Source organism: Pseudorca crassidens, chromosome 12, assembly GCF_039906515.1.
Source record: "Pseudorca crassidens isolate mPseCra1 chromosome 12, mPseCra1.hap1, whole genome shotgun sequence".
Taxonomy (NCBI): Eukaryota; Metazoa; Chordata; class Mammalia; order Artiodactyla; family Delphinidae; genus Pseudorca; species Pseudorca crassidens.
The window spans coordinates 68,729,427-68,749,045 of NC_090307.1; the positions used below are offsets into that span (position 1 = coordinate 68,729,427).

General features: G+C 52.1%; 2 protein-coding genes across 9 annotated transcripts in view; one reads left to right on the forward strand and one right to left on the reverse strand.

The window, feature by feature from the left end:
* MORC2 (MORC family CW-type zinc finger 2) overlaps positions 1-5,911 on the forward strand; it is a 64,780-nt gene extending 58,869 nt beyond the window's left edge. For all 4 annotated transcript variants that reach the window (XR_010933221.1, XR_010933223.1, XR_010933222.1 and 1 more), the window contains 2 exons: positions 70-276; positions 5,611-5,911. The gene's annotated coding sequence lies outside the window, so the exon portion shown is untranslated. The remainder of the gene's footprint in view (positions 1-69; positions 277-5,610) is intronic.
* Positions 1-19,619, reverse strand: part of OSBP2 (oxysterol binding protein 2) — a 165,002-nt gene that overhangs the window by 4,096 nt on the left and 141,287 nt on the right. For all 5 annotated transcript variants that reach the window (XM_067700241.1, XM_067700239.1, XM_067700240.1 and 2 more), the window contains 9 exons: positions 14,947-15,139; positions 14,277-14,394; positions 11,004-11,052; positions 10,612-10,758; positions 9,481-9,726; positions 7,016-7,136; positions 6,661-6,764; positions 6,493-6,588; positions 6,224-6,408 (listed from right to left, as the gene is read on the reverse strand). In XM_067700241.1, the coding sequence (XP_067556342.1) occupies positions 6,224-6,408; positions 6,493-6,588; positions 6,661-6,764; positions 7,016-7,136; positions 9,481-9,726; positions 10,612-10,758; positions 11,004-11,052; positions 14,277-14,394; positions 14,947-15,139 (1,259 nt within the window). The remainder of the gene's footprint in view (positions 1-6,223; positions 6,409-6,492; positions 6,589-6,660; positions 6,765-7,015; positions 7,137-9,480; positions 9,727-10,611; positions 10,759-11,003; positions 11,053-14,276; positions 14,395-14,946; positions 15,140-19,619) is intronic.

The following is a 19,619-nucleotide window of genomic DNA, read 5'->3' on the forward strand; positions in this document are numbered from 1 at the left end:
ATAAGTTTGAGTTGTTTTCAAGTTTTGCTTTGAGTAATCTTATTCATGTTTCCTGTTGTACATTTATAGGAGTTTCTCTTGAGTATACACCTAGAAGTGGGATTACTGGGCTGCAGAGTCTGTGATGTTCTTCTTTAGAAGGTAAGGCCACACTGCTTTCCAGCATGGTCATACCAGCTCACGTTCCCACCAGTGATGTATAAGGGATACTGTGGATCCATATCTTCTTCAACACTTGATATTACCAGACTGTTCATTTTTTCAAATCAAATGAAGGTAAAACTGCATCTTATTGTGGTTCTGATTTGCATTTCCCTGATTACCAATGATGTTATCATTTTCGTATGGTGATTGGCCATGTTTCTTCTTGTGTGAAATTCTTGTTCATGACTTGCACTTTCCCATTGGATTGTTTTTGCTTTATTTATTCATTAGAAGGTCTGTTATTCTTTTTGTTCCTATTTATTTATCTGTTTTTGGCTGCGTTGGGTCTTCGTTGCTGTGCACGGGCTTTATCTAGTTGCAGCGAGCAGGGGCTACTGTTTGTTGCAGTGCGTGGGCTTCTCATTCTGCTCATTGCGGTGGCTTCTCTTGTTGCATAGCATGGGCTTTAGGCGCTCGGGCTTCAGTAGTGTGGCACGTGGGCTCAGTAGTTGTGGCGCACGGGCTTAGTTGCTCTGCAGCATGTGGGATCTTCCCGAACCAGGGATTGAAGCCATGTTCCCTGCATTGGCAGGTGGATTCTTAACCACTGAGCCACGAGGGAAGCCCCAGAAAAATTTCTTTTAATGAACAGAAGCATTTTAATATAATTGAATACATCAGTGTTTTTGTCTTATTTAAGATATATTTCCGTAAGTTATAGATGATACTCATCTATATTTTCTACTTAGAGGTTTTTTGTTTCTTTTTAATAGTATGTGGATACAGAAAGACTAGAATTTATTTTTTATTTATTTTTTAAAGGAACATTATTTATTTATTTATTGGCTGCATTGGGTCTTTGTTGCTGCGTGTGGGCTTTCTCTAGTAGCGGCAAGTGGGGGCTACTCTTCATTGCGGTGCACGGGCTTCTCATTGTGGTGGCTTCTCTCGTTGTGGAGCACGGGCTCTAGGCGCACAGGCTTCAGTAGTTGTGGCACATGGGCTCAGTAGTTGTGGCTCGTGGGCTCTAGAGCACAGGCTCAGTAGTTGTGTCTTAGTTGCTTTGCAGCATGTGGGATCTTCCCGGACCAAGGATTGAACCCCTGTCCCCTGTGCTGGCAAGCGGATTCTTAACCATTGCGCCACCAGGGAAGTCCCTCTACTTAGAGTTTAACTTACTGTTTAACAGTAAGTCAAACTTAATACTTACTGTAAGACCTTTATTTGGAGTTGATTTTTGTTATAATAATGTAAGGGAACGATTCACTTAATGTTTTTCTATATGGATAACCATTTTCCCGAGATCCTTTTAGTGGATGGTGCCATCTTTCCATGTGCTATGATACGGGACCTTTGTTATATACCAAAGATATATACACATCCAGGGCATAGTTTCCAGGCTTACTATTCTATTTCACTATAGCTTCAAAATAAGTATCTAATAGGGCAAGTCCTCTTTTTTTTAGAAATATCCTGGCCCTTTATTCTTCAATATAAATTAAGAAATCATAATATCAAGTTCCATGAAAATCACTATTGGGATTTTGTTTGGTTTACCGACTCTTTAGATCATGACATATTAATAGTACTTAGTCTTTCTACCCACGAACGTGGTATCTTTCTCCATTCATTTAGCTCTTCCTTGATATCTCAGCAAAGTTTTATAATTTTCTCTATAGAGGTCTTGTATATATTATAAGATTTGTTACAAGGTCCTTGATATTCTCTGATATGATAATTGGTGTCTTCTCTTAAACTGTATTTTCTAGTTGTTTTCTTTTAGTGTATAGAAATGCAACTGACTTTTGCATATTAATCTTATATTGAGGCACCTAAGATGCCTTTTGTTCAGATCTGTTAATGTAACAAATTTATGGATTTTCTAGTACAGACTCATCCTTGCGTACCCAGGATAAACTCAACATGACTGAAGAATGTTATCTTTTTCATATACTGTTGGATTTTCTGATGTCTTGTTTTGGAATTGTGCTTATCCATGAGTGAAAGAGGGTAGAACTTTTATTTTCCTACTACTCTTTTAGCCTGGTTTGGTATTAGGTATCTTATACTGGCCTCACAGTATAAGAAAGGAAAGTATTTCTTTGTCTATGGTCTGGTAGATTTTCTATAAAATTGAGGTATATGTTTCTTGACAACTTGGTAGAATTCACCTATAAAACTACCTGGGCTTTGTGTTTTCCCTGTGGAAATTTTTAAACTACTGCTTCAGTATCTTTAATTATAGGATTAGTCATGCTTTTTTTTTTTCTTCTAGACTCAGTTCTTGTAAGTTATATTTTTCTAAAAATTTGTCCTTCCAATGAGAATTTTAATAATCTTATACTTTAAATATAATAAACATAATGAAAACATTAATAATATTTATTTCTATATTCTCTCTTGATCAGTCTTGCCAGTAGTTTTCTGTTCGTTTTTTTCCCTCAAAGATCAACTTCTTTTTAAACTTGTTTTTTTTTTAAAATAAATTTATTTTATTTATTTTTGGCTGTGTTGGGTCTTCGTTGCTGTGCACGGGCTTTCTCTAGATGTGGCGAGCGGGGGCTACTCTTCGTTGCAGTGCATGGGCTTCTCATTGCAGTGGCTTCTCTTGCGGAGCACGGCCTCTAGGCGCATGGGCTTCAGTAGTTGTGGCTCACGGGCTCTAGAGCACAGGCTCAGTAGTTGTGGCGCATGGGCTTAGTTGCTCGGCGGCATGTGGGGTCTTCCCGGACCAGGGCTCGAACCCGTGTCCCCTGCATTGGCAGGTGGATTCTTAACCACTGCGCCACTAGGAAAGTCCCTCTGCTTTTATTTTTAAGGTATATTTTCTTCTTTCTTTCAGTTTGTATGTTGCACTTTCTCTAATTTCTTAGAATGAAAAAGCTTTAATAAGCTTATATACCTATTTAAGGCAATACATTTCCTTTGAAGCTTTGCCTTTGGTATATCCAGCCAGTTTTGATCTTTTTCTTCTCATTCAGTTCTAGGCATTTTAAAATTTCCATTCTAACTTATTATTTTGTCCATGAATTATTTAGCAACTTAAAATTTTTCCCAAATATGTGGGGACTTTTTGACATCTTGTTCATAACTTCTAATTTGTCTTATCGTAGGCTGTGGTCTGTGTACTACCCTCTGTACATTTGTTGAGGCTTTCTTTAGGGTTTAGTACACGATTGATTTTTGCATAAATTCCACGTATACTTGAGAAAAAGCCTGTTCTCTGTTGCAACCATAAGTATATGTATATCCTGTGTTTTTTTTGCTCTCCATCTTGCTGGGTTGCTTTTCCCCATTTGACTCTCAACAAGTGAGAAGGGTGTGTTGAAATCTCTGTCTTGCAGTGTGGTGATGGATTTATCCATTTCTCCCTTTACTCTCAATATGTGTGCTTTGTGTATTTTTGAGGCTCTTTCACTACATGCATAATGTCTGTGTCATGCATACGGTTCATATCTTCTCGAAGAACTCAACGTTTTATCATGTAGCAACTCTTCCATCCCTAATAATGCTTTTGTCCTAAAGTCTGTTTTTACTTTATATTAATATAGCTGTTATAGCTTTTTGGTTAGTATTTTCATGATATGTCTATCTTTTACTTTCAACCTTTGCCCATCATTACGCTTTGGATCTTTCTTAGAAGGTGCATGCATCTGGATTTTTAAAAATCCAGTCAGTTAGTATTGGGTTGGCCAAAAAGATCGTTCAGGTTTTTCCATAAATGGTAGGGAAAACCCGAACAAACTTTTGGGCCAACCCAATATTTTGCTTTTTTAACTAGTGAGTTTCATCTATTTATGTTATTATGCCTGGACTTATTTCTACTGTGTTAACTTGCTGTTTTTATTTGTCTTTTTAATATTTTTTACTGATTTAAAAATCTTCTGTTGGTCTCTACCTTCACATCCCTTGGTGTCCTCTGTCTCCCTAGACTCCATTGTGTTAACATCATCTACACCTTTAATTCTGGACTGTTGTGGGAACATTTTCTGCTTTTCTTTGGTCTTAGTAATTATTTTGAAAATCCCTCCCACACACAACCTTTTATTTCATATAACTACTGTAGCACCTTCTGGATTCTTTCCCTCCCCCTTTTAGACTACTGTTTTCATTGTGGGTTTTTGTGTGGCAAACCTTCTGAGGCTGTTCACCTGAGAACATTTTGTTTTTTTATCACAGCCTCATATTTGAACGATAGCTCAGCTGGACAGAAACTTTTTTTTTTTTAATTTATTTTTGGCTGTGTTGGGCCTTTGTTGCTGCACGCGGGCTTTCTCTAGTTGGGGCGAGCGGGGGCTACTCTTCGTTGCGGTGCATGGGCTTCTCATTGCGGTGGCTTCTCCTGTTGCAGAGCACAGGCTCTAGGCGCGCGGGCTTCAGTAGTTGTGGCACGTGTGCTCAGTAGTTGTGGCTCGCAGGCTCTAGAGCGCAGGCTCAGTAGTTGTGGCGCTCGGGCTTAGTTGCTCCGCGGCATGTGGGATCTTCCCGGACCAGGGTTAGAACCCATGTCCTCTGCTTTGGCAGGCGGATTCTTAACCACTGCGCCACCAGGGAAGCCCTGGACTGAAACTTTTACCTTCTAATTTCATTTTCTTCATTACTTTGAAAATATTATTCCAAAAATCTGATGTCCATCTGATTCTTCATTCTCTACTGAAATCTTTTCTCTCTGGAAGCTATTAGAATTTTCTCCTTGGTGTCCTTAATTTTCAGTATATTGTGGTCTAGGCAGAAGTTTTTCTTTGTTTCCTGTCTCTGGAACTCCAACGGGCCCTTTCAACCCAAGGTCTTTCATCTGTTTGTTTGAGGAAATTTATTTCCATCATTTCTTTAACTATTTCTCTCTCTTTTCTATTTTTCTTTCTTTCCTTTCCTTTCCTTCTGGGATTCCAATTAAACATATTAATTTAGTAGCTACTCTAGGAATTACAATATGCACAGTTCACATAGTCAGAAATTAGTGTGCATCTTGACCCTCCTCTTGGGTAGCACAAGGGCCTTTGAAAAGTTTCCAGTTTTCTGACTTACCTGATTGTGCAGTTGCACTTAATGTTTAGATTTTAAACCCCACAAGACATTACTGTTCTTATTTACTCACTGTTCACATAGGTTTTGTTCCTCATTTCACACATCTTGGTTCTTCTATCTGGGAGCTCTATCATTAGTGCTGGTCTGCTGGTGGCAAAATGAGTGGCTTGAAAATGTCTATTTCAACTTTACTCTGTAAAGATGTTCTTGCTGGGTGTGTAATTAATTCTCACCTGTCAGTGAGTCTTTCTGCATGTGTAAGATTTCATCTGTCTTCAAGCTCCCGTTATTGCTGATGAGGAGAAGGTTGTCAGTCTGCCGTTCCTCAGAAAGTACATCTTTTTAAAAATCTGGCTGCTTAATATTTTCTCTGATCTAGTTTCAACAGTTTCACTGTATAGATTTAGATGTGGAAAATCTCTGCTGTTTTCTCCTCAGATAAGACTCCTGAGATGGTTTCTTGCTTCTGGACTCTGACCAGAAGCCTGCTGGACCCTGCTCTCAAACTCAACGTGCCCTACACGTCCTGACGCTGCACCCTCCCAGGCTCCGGGGATGCCTGTGGGGCTGCTCCAGGGACTCACTCTGGGTCACCAGGTGGCCAGCCTTCTCTCTCTAGGTGCTTGGCTTTTCCAGGTTTTGTCTGTTTATCTGAAGATTTTGATTATTTCTTCTGACCTATATTCAGTCAATGGGTTCTCTCTATTAAACCTTCCCATGGAGTTCTCAATTTCAGTTACTTTATGTTTCCTTTGTAGAATTTCTGTTTCATTCTCTTTGGAATCAGCTGTGCCACTTTTTATAGTTTCCTGCACTTATTTTCATGTTTGGTTTTCATTCCTTGGACTATGCGGACTTGTCCCATCAATCAGCCTGTTTAAAGTCTCTGCACAGGACGTGCTGCCACCTGATGGTGTCAACGCTTATTTACAGTCGGGTGTCTGGCTCCCCTCAGGCGTGGCCTGAACCCTCCCGTGCCCGCCGCTCGCTTCCTGTCTGGCTTGTCCCCTCCCCGCTCCCTGCCTGTTCTTCGCCCCGCAGCCCCACTCACGGCAGCGGGTACTTCTTCCACATCAGCTTGGCCGGTAGTGTCTGGTACACCGTTTTCTGCTTCCCGTCCAAGCTGGGGCTGCTGGGGCTGCTTTGCACGATCTTGGCGCACTCCATCTGTTCATCCCACGAGCCTGACAGCACGTAGTGGGCCTTGCCCTGGCTGTCACTCACCACTCCTGTCACCTGGGGACATTGGCAGGGCCAGCGTAGGCACACGCCCCTCTCCGGGGTTCCCCCCGACAGGCTCCGAGAGGTGGCCTTGCTTACCTTCCGGGCCACCTCTTTGGAGAAATAGCTGTAGGGTAAAAACTTTAGCTGGCACCGGTCCTTTGTCTTGTGGTTCACAATCTCGACGTCCCCTGTCTGGTAAGGGAGGGGAGTGGTCAGCGGCCGATCCCTGGGCCACACGGCCCCTCCCCGAGAGCATCCCCTGACCTGGTCGATCCAGAGCTTGCCCACGATGATGTTATGCACAGTCGAGGTGCTTTTCCTCCACACGTAGTGATTCCCGCTGGCCTGGAATTCTAAGTGGATGGCACCTGGAGGCCAGATATAGGGTCAGAGGTCATGGCCTGCCATGCTGGGTCCCAGCCAGCCTGACCCACCATCCCGAGGTCCCAGGGTCCTGAGAACCAGAAGCAGTATTTGTGCAGACTGAGGATAGGGTACAGGTCAGGGGGGCATCCAGGAAGTCTGCAGGGGGACTGACGTCACCCCTGGAGGCACCAAGCTGGCTTCTGGGTTGGCAAACCCTCCCCCTCATCCAGAGTGTCCTTCTGCCCCTGCTCACCTAGCGGCATGATGGAGAGGTATTTCCCCCGGAACTTGCTGGAGATGGTGATCTCCTGCCAGAGGCTCCAGCCGTGTTTGGAGAACACATAGTGTGCGGCCGATGGCGGGTGGTGGCTCACCTGAGACCAGACCCACAGGCCGTGAGCGTCTGCTGGACGTGGCCTGGGCCTGCCCCCAACCGGCCGGGGGACAGCCTGCCCCGTGCCCAGTATGAATGGCTCTGTGGCCCTGGGAACCAGGACACACGGCAGGGCCTAGGCCCCCCAGAAAGGACAGTGCTCCAGTGGGAAAGCACGGGAATGCCCAGGGGAGCAGCCTGGGTGGCACTGGACGGGGGCAGGGCTGGGGCACCCCAACTACTGTGGGCCTGAGCCAGTGGCCGGGGCGTTTTCACGCCTGACTTGGGCTGTGGAATGAGGGTGATGACATTGTGACAAGCTGTGCTGAGGGTGAATAAAGTGAGGGCGTTAGGCTCTACCAGGGGCTTCGGGCCTACTTTCTAGTTAACCTGCCCATCGCCTGCAGGGGCTGCATCTGTTGTGCTGTATTGCACTGAGGAGGCCCAGGATGGGAAGCCTCCCGGCCAGCCCGGCTCCAGAGCTGGAGTCCAGCTGGTGTCCCGTCCCAGCCTGGATGGCGGTGCAGCCTGCTCTGCCCACCCGGTGCCTCCGCCCCGTCCTCTCCAGCACTGGGCACCCTGACCACAGTCTCACCACCAGGACACTGCCATCAACTTTTCCTCATCTGTCCCTCCTCATTTCTGTGGCTCCTTTGGTCACAGGGTTAGGGCAAAGCCTCTCCCAGCCTCCCGTCTCGCAGCCTCGCCCCGGAACTGCAGCCGTGGGCTCCAGCCTCCCTGCACCCCTCCGTGCAGACGGCCCAGAGCTCCCGACAGTCCCCATAGGAGGCACCCTCATCCTTCCTACGTCTCAGAGGCACCGGCCAAACCTGCCAGCAACTGGGTGATGAGTGAGCCGTCCCCGAGCCTGCCCGATGCCTGTGGCCAGGGCCCCCACTGAAGCCCACCCATCAGCAAATTCAGGGACGTGACCCCAGAGACCTGGCCCTGGAGCTCAGTGTCAGCACCACCTTCTCGGGCAGACGATCCAGTCGGTCCAGCTGCTCACACCAAATGCTCTAGAGTCATGGCTGGCCCCACTTTCTCATGTTCCCCATCTAAATCCTTAGCAAATCCTGGCTGTTCTTTCTTCAAAACAGCATCCAGAATCTGCCCTTCCCCTACGCCGCCTCCAGCCTCCCCAGCCTCCCTGCTCCACCCTTATCCCTGCGCTGCACTCTCCCCACAGCAGCCAGTGACGGGGGCGGTTCCTCATAAAGCTGCCTCCTCTGCCCTCCCGTGACTCTTCCCACACAGAGAAGAGCCTTCTGCCGCCTGCCTCCTTCTCTCTGACCTCGGCTCCTTCTCTCTCCCTCACTCTGTTGCCAAACCGCTCCCGGGCCTTCCTAAAAGAGTCAGAACCATCCACATCCACAGTACCTGCTCCCCACCCCCCGGCCCACGAGAACAGGCCACTTCCCAGCTGGCTGCACCCTCAACTCCTGAGGGGGTTACTTGATCAGCAATGTTCAACGAAGAAATGTACTCAGTAGTAGTTCAGGCCAGGAACCCTGGGTCATCCTTGCCGCCTTCCCCAGGCAAATCCCTAGCTCTGCTTTTTAAAGGTGCCTGTGCTCAACCTCCTACCTCCCCTGGTCTGGCCTCCTACAGGCCTGCACAGCAGGCAGAGCACACCTTTAAAACCAGCCACTGGATTGCAAACTGTCTGCTTTCTGAGCTCAACCCCTGGGCCCACAGCAGCGGCTGGCACATGGTAGATACTCAGCGGCAGCCCGACCCGAATCTATCCTGGGCGCCTTCATGTAGCCCCTGCCTGGGTCCTCCTGGCACTCAGTGAAGCACCAACAGAATCGACCCCCTTCAGACAAGGATACCAGAGCTGGGCTGAGGTGCCCGAGGGGCCCAGTTTTGGTTCCACGCCTTGGGGAGACCAGTACCTGCAGGGAAGGCCTGTAGAAGCGATGGAGAGGATGGAGGAGAGCTGAGCTCTGGCCCCTCACACTCACGGCCTCCACCATCACTGACTGCGGCCCCGTGGGGCGCGGGCTGCTCCCTTTCAGCTCAGTGGTGACCCCACGCTCTAGCCCACCCGAATCCCTGATGGTGTCCAGCAAACACCCCTCCCCCACTGCTCCATGCCTTCTGGCCGAGAGAGGCGTCCTCCCCTCCCCCACCAGACCTGACTGTCCTCACCCAGCTCTCCTCCCACGTGGCCCACACTGTCCCCAGGAGGCCTGCTCCGTGGGGCGCCCCTGACCTGTCCCCGCCGCATGAGGCCCAGCTACCTGACCGGACCTTGGCTTGATGGCCCCTTCGGTCAGAGGCCGTGTCCCGTTTGTCTGGCTCTGACCCCCAGGCCTGGCTGAAGCGTGCGCGGGCCTCACCTGCTCGCAGAGGGAGCGCAGGCCCATGTCATCGAGACGGTCCAGCTCGAAGGTCTCACCCAGCATGGGGTTGAAGGGCTTGGCGATGCGGTGCACGGTGGTGGAGTAGGAGGACACGGAGAAGGCCGCCACCAGGCACATCTGCTCCACGGAGCTGGTGCAGTGCACGGCCTTGTCCAGCAGGTGGTGGTACTCCAGGTCCTCCGTCAGCCGCTGGAGCATGGACAGGGGCTCGTTAAAGTTGACCTGCGGGCGGGGTGTCAGGTCGGGGGTCTGCACAGACCGTCCACTGCTCCCAGCACAGACCTGCGGTTGTCGGCACAGCAGCCTTGCTTTTCTCAGATGTTCAGGGACATCACTGCTCAGACCACCTTCACAGAGAGGCTCATCTGAGGACCTGTCTAAAGCCACAGCCCCACTCACTGGCCTGCCTCCCCGCCCTTCCTGCCTGTTTTCTCCATAGCCCTCACCACGTTCTGACCTGCTGCATCTGGCAGAATTCTGTTACATTTACTGTCAGTCTCCCCTCCTAGGATGTAAATGCCAGGGCAGTGAATCATAGAAATCAGTGAATGAGTGAGTGAATGAATGAATAGGTGAATGAATGGATGAAGTGGGTCTACCTTGTATTCTGAGCTATTATGCAAGTCTTCTGTCCTGGGTCACAGAGGGAAACCAAGTCTGGCCTGGAGCAGCCCCAGCTCCCGCTCCATGGAGATGCCACTGTGATCTAGCAGCACGAGAGCGCCAGCCCTGCCCTTTGCCTGCTGGTGACCTCGCTGGGGTGGGGACCAGGGGCAGCCCAGCATGGAGGAGGAGGGTTCACCCGGCCCCATACACAGCCCAATGTTACCACTCCCCATCTGCCAGGGTGGGAGGCACTTTGAGGGCCCCCTGTCTGATCAATGCAGAGCCCCTTCCTGGCTCCTTACCTCCAAGCGTGAGACCTCTGCCCTGGGGGAATTTCAGCAGTGCGGATAGAACACGATTCAATAACACGTTATATGCTCCTCAAGTGTCATTAAGAAAATGACACCCAGGGCTGCGTATACTTCCAAAGGCCATTACTTCCCATCCATGCACAAGAAAACAGCCCCCAGGGCCCCCCTGGCCGCTCTGCCCGGCCCCTACCGGCATGGGGATCTTGGAGAGCTCCCGGCCGATGCAGTTCTTCATGATGCTCCAAAGATTAAGACTGTAGTTGGGCTTGTCAGGGATGCGGACACGCCTCTTGACTTTGGGGGGGCCCTGGCGCACAAGTGAGGTGCTGTCTAGCACCTACCAGAGAAGCAGAGTGCACCCGTCAGCAGAGGCCTGGTCGCCTCGGCCCCCAGGCCTCGCCCTCGCTTCTGGCCCAGGGCGGTCTGAGGACCAGGCCCGCGCTGGGACGTTGCTGGCGGGAGGGGAAGGCTCTGCCTGAGCTCAGATGAAGGCACCAGGCACAGGGCCCGCCCCTGGGGGCCCCGAGTTCAAAGTGCTGGCCTCCTCACTTCACCCCCCCTTCGGGGTCCCACCTCACTCACATTGTCTGAGGTCCATTCCACGGAGCCTGTAGTCCCACCCTCGGCTTTTCTGCAGGAAACACAAAAGGGAAGGCAAGTTATTTACAAATTCTGAGGCCTCCTGGGGACCCAGCCCCCTTCTATCCAGTCCCCTCAGTGAGGTCCGAGGGGCAGCTTGCATCTCCAAGGGGAGCGTCTCCAGTTCAGGACTCAGGTGGGGCTGAGGGACCTGGGGCAGCAGTTTGGAGGGGTTCCCACCCACTGGTGCCCTGTGGCAGCAGCCGCCCAGCCAAGTTCTCACCAGGGGTCCCTGCACACAGGCCCCTCCTGGGGACTGGCTGACCAAGACCCAGAGAAGCCAAGGGATGGGCACCTCTGGGAGAGCCCCCGGGAGCCCCGTGGGTCCCCTCTGGCATGGACAAACCCCATTGTGTCCTCACTGTGCTGGTCTGATTACCACATTCGACTTGGGTTCAGGAAGGGAAGGAAGTGGGTCGGATGGATCTCTGTGCCTAGGAATACTTGTGGTGAGATGGTGGCCAGAGCAGCAGGGGGCATTCTGGCTGAGGGGCCCAGGCTCTGAGGGAGCTCCCAGGAGGGGTGACCTGGGCCAGCCTGGTCAGGGGACAGGCACTAGGCAGTTAGGGCCTTGGATGGGAAGAACCCACCCAGGTCCCTGGGGAGAGGGGGAAGGCACTGCAGACAAGGGGGCACCTGGCAGAGTATCTGCCCACTGCCCAGTGCAGCTGCAGCACGAGTTGGGGGGCTGCGTGAGCACTGGGGGCTGTGCCAGGAGCCAGGGGAGCCAATGAAGAGTACTGAGCACAGGGTCACCTGCTTGCTGGTTGGGTGGGAGCAGAGGGGCCTGGGCTGTTGCTGAGGTATGGAAGGAGGCCAGGGCGGGGCATGCGGGAGGCAAGCCCAGGCCCTGGGGGCTCCAGGTATAGGGGAGTGGACAGGGAGCCAGAGGGAACCTGAGCAGGACCCCCCTGGCCTCAGAGCCCAAAGGGTGCCACTACCAGGTGATAATGGAATTTCAGAACAGCTAAGCTGTGCTAATTTTGAGAGCAATATAAGCGATTTTTAAATATTATTGGGAAATGCAGCATTCACAGCAGCACTATTTACAATAGCCAAGACATGGAAGCAACCTAAGTGTCCACTGACAGAGGAATGGATAAAGAAGATGTGGTACATATATACAATGGAATATTACTCAGCCATGAAAAAGAATGAAATATTGCCATTTGCAGCAACGTGGATGGACCTAGAGATTATCATACTAAGTGAAGTAAGTCAGAGAAAGACAAGTATCATATGATATCACTTATATGTGGAATCTAAAATATGACACAAATGAACTTGTTTATGAAACAGACTCACAGACACAAAAGACAAACTTATGGTTATGAAAGGGGGAAGAGGGATAAATTAGCAGTTTTGGATTAGCAGATATAAACTACTATATATAAAACAGATAACAAGGTCCTATTGTATCGCACAGGGAACTATATTCAATATCCTGTAGTAAACCATAATGGAAAAGAATATATGTATTGGGTTGGCCAAAAAGATGTTACAGAAAAACCTGAACGAACTTTTTGGCCGTGTGTGTGTGTGTGTATATATATATATATATATATATATATATGTATGTAAAACTGAATCACTTTGCTGTACACCAGAAACACAACATTGTAAGTCAACTATACTTCAATTAAAAAATCTTTAAAAATATTATTGGGGGACTTTCCTGGTGGCACAGTGGTTAAGAATCCGCCTGCGAGTGCGGGGGACACGGGTTCGATCCCTAGTCCAGGAAGGTCCCACATGCCACGGAGCAGCTAAGCCCATGCACCACAACTACTGAAACCTGCATGCCTAGAGCCCGTGCTCCGCAACGAGAAGCCACCGCTATGAGAAGCCTGTGCTCCGCAACAAAGAGTAGCCCCAGGCTTCCCTGGTGGCGCAGTGGTTGAGAGTCCGCCTGCCGATGCAGGGGACACGGGTTCGTGCCCTGGTCCGGGAAGATCCCACATGCCGCGGAGCAGCTAGGCCCGTGAGCCATGGCCACTGAGCCTGCACGTCTGGAGCCTGTGCACCGCAACAGGAGACGCCACAACAGTGAGAGGCCCGTGTACCAGAAAAAAAAAAAAAGAGTAGCCCCCGCTTGACGCAATGCAACCAAAAATGATGATGATAATAAATAAATAAAATAAATAAATATATGTATAAAAAATATGATTGGGAAATGGAAATATACCACTGATAGGACCAGAAACTCCCTGAGGGGTAAGAGGAATCCAAACCATGCCTTTTCCCTGGAAGAAACCAGGACAGGGAAGTGGTGAAACACGCTGGTCCACAGAGGCAAAAAAGGAGCAGGCACAGGTTTTCACCGGCCTCCTCCCGGCCAGGCTGGGCTTCAGGGGGGGTCAGGGAAGGCAGCATGGGGTGGGCAGGCCACAGCATACATGTAGGAGTGAGGCCGCTGAGAAGTATGCAGTTCCTGAGGGCGAGCAGAGGAGCACATGGTCCTGACACACCTTGTTATGAGGGTGTCAGTGGGCAGCACAGGCTGCAGTCAGTTCTTTCCCCTGTGGGGCTCATCGGCCACTTTTATGTCCCCAAACACTGCCATATACACCAACCCTTCTAGGGTCAGGACCTAAGGCAACCCGACAAGAATGAGCAACCCTGGTGACGACTGAGCCCCGAACCATATTAAAATCTGTGCTCAAGCCCCGCATGCTCCCCTGACCACAGCCCTGCCGCCCACCCCATCTCACGTGCTTCCCTCCGCATGTGTCCTGCCAGCTCGGTCCACAAGCACAGGCGCTTCCCGAGGGTCCCAGGGAGTGTGGCAATGTGGCTTTCAGTGCTAGTAACTGTCTCATTTACTATTAATGTGTATTTAGAAAGATCCTGAAAGAGCAAGCTTTTATGAAAAATGAAACAAAGACTTTGAAATAGAAAATAAAAGAGGCTTTCTGTGTCTCCAGTCTGCTCTGGAATGCTGACACAGTGGTGGAGTGGCTGGGAACTTGTGCGGCTCTGGGGCAGGAACTGGATGCAGCCAATGACCTGTTGTCCATTTAAAATGAAATCCCAATACAAACTCTATTTGGGTATTTTTGATTTAAGGAAGAACAGAACCAATCTAAGCAAAAATACCGTCTGGAGCAAGACTTAAAGAAAACCCCAAGTGCGAAGAACAGGTGGAGCACGAGAACAGGCCGGCACGGCTGACCCGGGAGAGGTTCCTTCCAGGTGGCCGCCCAGCCCCGAGCCCACCTGTCCTCCTTGGGCTCAGTGATCACTGTGATGAAGGATGTGGAGTCTTCCATGGCGTCGAAGTACTCGGTATCTTCATCTTCCTCACTGTCCTCACCTTTGGTGGTTAAGAGGCTTCCTAGAGACATACAGAGCCACTGCCTCAGTTTGTGACTTCAACAGTCGCGCCTGCCCAGGGAGGTCTAGAGCCCACGGCCCCTCCCCACCTCTGTCACCCCGCTGTGGTGCCCGCGCTCCCTTTCCTGGAACGCACTTTCACCCTCTTGCTCAGAGCCTCCCTCCTTCCGGAAGCTTTCCCTGATCTCTAAACATGCTGGTCAGTCTCTCTGTGGCCCAGCTTCCCTTTCTGATGGACCCCCTTCCCAGGGCACCCGTGACCCTGAGCCCCAGGTTAGGTGGGCAGCCACCTGGCACCCGGGCAGCCCTGCCACAGAGGGGACAGTTGGACTCACTGAGCTCTTCTCTGGAGATTGGGAGACTAGACACGGGGAGACTGTGCCCACTGTGAGGGCGTGGGGGATACAGAGGCACACAGGCACCAGAGCCGGCCAAGCGGGCCCAGACGTAGGTGCGTTGAGGGGTATGTAACTTGGGGGGGCTGTGTAAGCTGAGCCAGCTGGCAAAGGGGGCACTGACGGTGGACTGGATGGATGGACTGACGCCCACTCACCCTCGCTGAAGCTCTTGGTGGGGTTGGCGGCCCGGCCGGGGGTACTGCGGAAAGCGCGCTCGAGGCTGTTGTGCTGCTTGGCCAGCTGCTCAATGGTCTCCTCCAGATGGACGCGCTGCTCCTGCTCATACTGCAGAGCCCGCTGCCATTTCCGGCTGTGCGTCTCCGCTAGTTCCAGGAAGTCCCTGCAGGCCTGCGAGGGGGCATGGCCTGTGAGCCAGGCAGGGCAGAGAGGAATGCCCGGGGGTGCCGTGGCCCCTCCCCCTCCCATCGCAGGTGGGTCAGAAACATCTTTGCTGCCCCCTGTGGCTTCCGTGGGGTCATGGGGACCCTGGCTTTCTCTGAACCAGCCTGGCATCTGCCCTGGTCGGTGCCCCACAGTCAAGATGCCATTCGAGAGCACTAAACCCGGTGTTGCTGGTCATGCTGCCTCGCCAGTTATCAGCTGGGGTGCTGCGTGTTCCTGGTGTCAGGGGCCCCAGCTCTCAGCTGCTGCATCCTCACTGTGGTCTGGGCCTAGGTTTGTCATAACCCCTGTCCCCACTGGAACCAACACAGCAGCTCAGGCCAGACCCTGGCTTTGGCACAGAAGGAAGGAAAGCCACCTTTCTGCTACACCGCCTGGCTCAGAGCTAAAGGGTCTTGTCGAACTTTCTACCAAGTTACCTCAAAGTCTGTATCACATAAACTCTGCTTTTAAGGTTCCCCCTTCAAACTTGTGGCCTACTATGACATCCAGATTCTTTTCAGCTTCCCGGGTCCATAAGTGGTTCTAGCACACTCTTAGGAAACGGGATGGTTGTTTTGCCCCTGTCATCACAGTAGAGAAGAGGGTCTGGGCTTCAGCTGTCCCTGGAGGGCAGCAAGGTCCCAGCCGGGCACCACTGGACTTGCCCTTCCTGGACTCCTCTAACGTGGTCGGAAGGGACATGGTTCCCGGCCCAACCTGCATCAGTGATCTCAGGCTGCCACTCCCCACCACCCCCTTACCACCGGCCACTGGGCTCCACGCACATCACATGAGGTCTGATGCTGAGGGTTAGAGACTTGATTCCTGGAGGGAGAGAGGCACGGTGCCTCTTCTCTGTGACAGGGACCGCACAGCACTACCTGAAGGGCTGTCAGGAGGAGCCAGGGAGGTGACGCAGAGCTCAGGGCCAAGGGGCACTCAATGGACACCCCCTTCATCACGGCTGGCGCCCGAGCACATGCCTTCACCCTGCCTGGGCTCGGCTGGCTCTCCAGCCCCATAAGGAGCCAAGCCCCAGTGGCGGCCTGGCTGGTGGAAAGGGCCCCAGCGTGGGGCTCCAGAAGGCTGGCCACTCATCTGGCCCCGCACGTCACTCCTTAACAAGCCCTCCCCGGGCACCTTCCCTCTGTCATCCCATCTCATCTCACCCCCAGTACCATGCAGAGTGGGCAGGGCAGGGGCTCGCCACCCCACCTTTCTGAAGATGTGGAAACGGAGGCCCAAGGCAACCAGCAAAGTGTAGTGGAAAAGGTCGCATGATCAGGACTGGGAAGGCCCAGTTCCCACATGGGTCACTCAGCCCCACTGAGCCCATGTCCTGTCCATAAGCCACAATGGTAAAGCCCCACAGACCCTGCATTTGCAGCCCCCCCGCCCCATCTCAGCTCACTCAGCAAAATCCTTGAGGTGGGAGGAGGGGGATTGTCCCTATTTGACAGATGAGGAAACTGAGGCTTAGTTCCCAGCAGCTCCCCAGCAAGGCTCTGGGGAGGGAGCACTTCAAGGGCCTCCCGCCCTCCCTTGCAGGTCTGGTCCCTGCCCAGCCACATGCCACTGTAACCCGCTTCTCCAGAAGGGGCAGGGATTTGTGCTGACAGGTGTCCTGGCACAGGTTAGGGGGAGGGAGAGACTTTAGTGGGGAAGGAAAGAAATCTCCTTATGCACTTAGCAGGCTCTGGAGGTGAGAGACGCTGCATCCAGGGCTGTTGCAGGTCTGGGGCTATTCTGGATCTATAATGCTTGCCCACTGGTGCAGAGCTGCAGTCAGTGACTACCATGCAATTTGGGGACCCCCAAGGTGGGCTCCTGAGTGGCCTGTGTCCACTTCATCCTTGCTTCCCTTGACCCTAAGCTCGGCCCCAGTGCCTAGTCAGGTTAGTCTGGGCTCCAGCCACCCATTTGCTGACCAAGGAAGGAGTCCTAACTGCAGGGGCGCCGTCACTCTGCCGCTGCCCCAGCAGCTCTCAGACCACCGAGCCAGGTGCGCGGTGCTGTCAGAAACACATCCCAGAGGACTGGCTCTGGCGGGTGTGTGTGGGGGTGCCCTTGTCTACCTGGGCAGCGCCGGGTCCACCGCTTCAGGGAAGCCCCTTGCTGGATCCTCCTGTCCCCCTGAGACTGAGGCCCAGGGAGGAGGGGCTGCCCAGGTCAACAATGGGCGAACAGGACAGGACCCCAGGCCACATGAGGCACGGTCCCCTTGCCTGGCTGTCTTGGGGAGAAGGTGCAGGGGCCCGGGCTGTGTCATGCATGGAGCCTTGTTACAGGTGAGACACACGATGGGTGCTTCACGTTTTCTGGTTCTTAGGGTCTGTGGGTGCCCTGCCTGGTGGCAGGTTGCCTGCCCCATCAGACTAGCTTGGCAGCTGCACAAGAGCCTCTGGACTCTGCCCTCGCCTTTCCTTAGCGCTGCTCCGTCGTACCTGCCGCTGTCACTCCCCACCAACCCTCTACAGCTCCTGCAGTCATCTCGCTGAGTTTTAACACAGATGGACACTTTCCTTTCATATAATTCACAGCATTTAAAACAAGGCTTATTGGGTTTCCTTGTTGGCACAGTGGTTAAGAATCCGCCTGTCAGTGCAGGGGACACAGGTTCAATCCCTGGTCTGGGAAGATCTCACATTCTGTGGAAAAACTAAACCCATACGCCACAACTACTGAGCCTGCGCTCTACAGCCCATGAGTCGCAACTACTGAAGCCCGCGTGCCTTAGAGCCCCATGCTCTGCAACAAGAAAAGCCACCGCAATGAGAAGCCCGCGCACTGCAATGAAGAGTAGCCCCCGCTCGCCGCAACTAGAGAAAGCCCACACTCAGCAACAAAGACCAATGCAGCCAAAAATAAATACATTAATTTATATAAAAAAAATAAAACAAGGCTTATAAAAGAGCCACAAATAACAGTATAAAATAGCCAAATGTCATGGTAAATAATTCTACAAACTCATGTCAGAGAGCTCTACATGGCCTCTGACCTTCCTAGCAGCAAAAGCAAAGAAGGAAAGATAACAAGTTTATAGTTCCCTGTATAGCACAGGGAACTATACTCAGTATCTTGTAATAACCTATAAGGAAAAAGAATCTGAAGAATAAATAACTGAATCACTTTGCTGTACACCTGAAACTAACACAACATTGTAAATCAACTTCAATAAAAAATAAAATTAAATTTTAAAAAGCAAAGAGGGAAAGATGATTGTGCTGCAAAGATGAATTAGGCTCCCTTCCTCCTGCCCTTGATGTTCCTGACGCTCTCAGCACTATAGGAATGATATGGAAGGGAAAACAGTGTTGGTTTCATTTTCTGAGACAGCTGACAGCCTCTCACAGACCTGGTCCCAGACCCTCTCCACACTCAGCTCCTGGGGCCCCGTCCTGCCCCACGCTCTCCCTCCTGTGTGACCACGTGCCTTCCTCCCCTTCTCTGGCCCCACCTCCCTCAGACCCACCATCCCCTGTGGGTCAGGGCTGTCGTTGCCGGTGCCAGGAGGGGAGGCGCACTCTCACAAGCACTGAGGTGGCTGCTTTAACAGCGTGACCGAGGAAGACATGGAGGCTCAGGGAGACCAAGGGACTTGATCAAGGCCACAGGCCATGCGTGTAGGGCCAGGGTCCAAGTCTCCCAGGGCGTGGAACCAGCACTGTCACGGTTTATTTTGTCAAGCTGGATCCTTACCCCCATCCGGATGCCCCTTGAGGCGATGTGGGGTCCCAGGGCCTTCCCGGAGTGGGGCTGGGCTCCTGGAGATGCTCGCTAACAAGGATGTTGGGGAATAACCCTGTTCAAGCAACAGGATCCAGCCATGCCTGGTCCCTGCAGCAGAAGCTGTTGCCCACACAGCCAGGGCTGCCAGCTGATAACCTGGGTGCCCTCCACCTTGCTGTCCCTGCAGGACAGGCTGATATGGAGCAGCAGAGGGGCAGGAAGTCAAATCCCCAGGACAGCGGGGGCCTCATCGGGGCCACATGCAGCTGGGCTGGGCGATGAAGATTAGAGCGTGTCAGAGTTGCCTGAAGAGGGGGGCACGGCGGAGGCTGCTGTACCCCAATATCGAGGGGCTCATGTGGCTGGACCAGGGCCTTTTCCACTGACTCCGGGGTGCGGGGGTCATCTGCAGCTGATGAGCTGCTCTGGTCACCCTGCAGGCTGTGGAGAGCCCGCCTGCCCCCTCTGCCCTGAGGTGCCTACCTGGTGTCCATCCCCAACTGCGCCGGTTTCCTCTGATGCTGCCGACCTTCTCCAGGCCCCATCCCAGCCAGCCGCGAACAGAGGCAGGTGCCGGTCTGGCCCCGCCGCCCTGGAATGCTGAGCTGGGCTGTGCGCTGTGTGCTCGCTAAGCTGGATTAGGCCTGGGGCCTGGCGATGGGCGGGTGACTGGGGGTGGCTCCCAGGGGCCCAGGAAGGGCCTAGCTGACCCTGG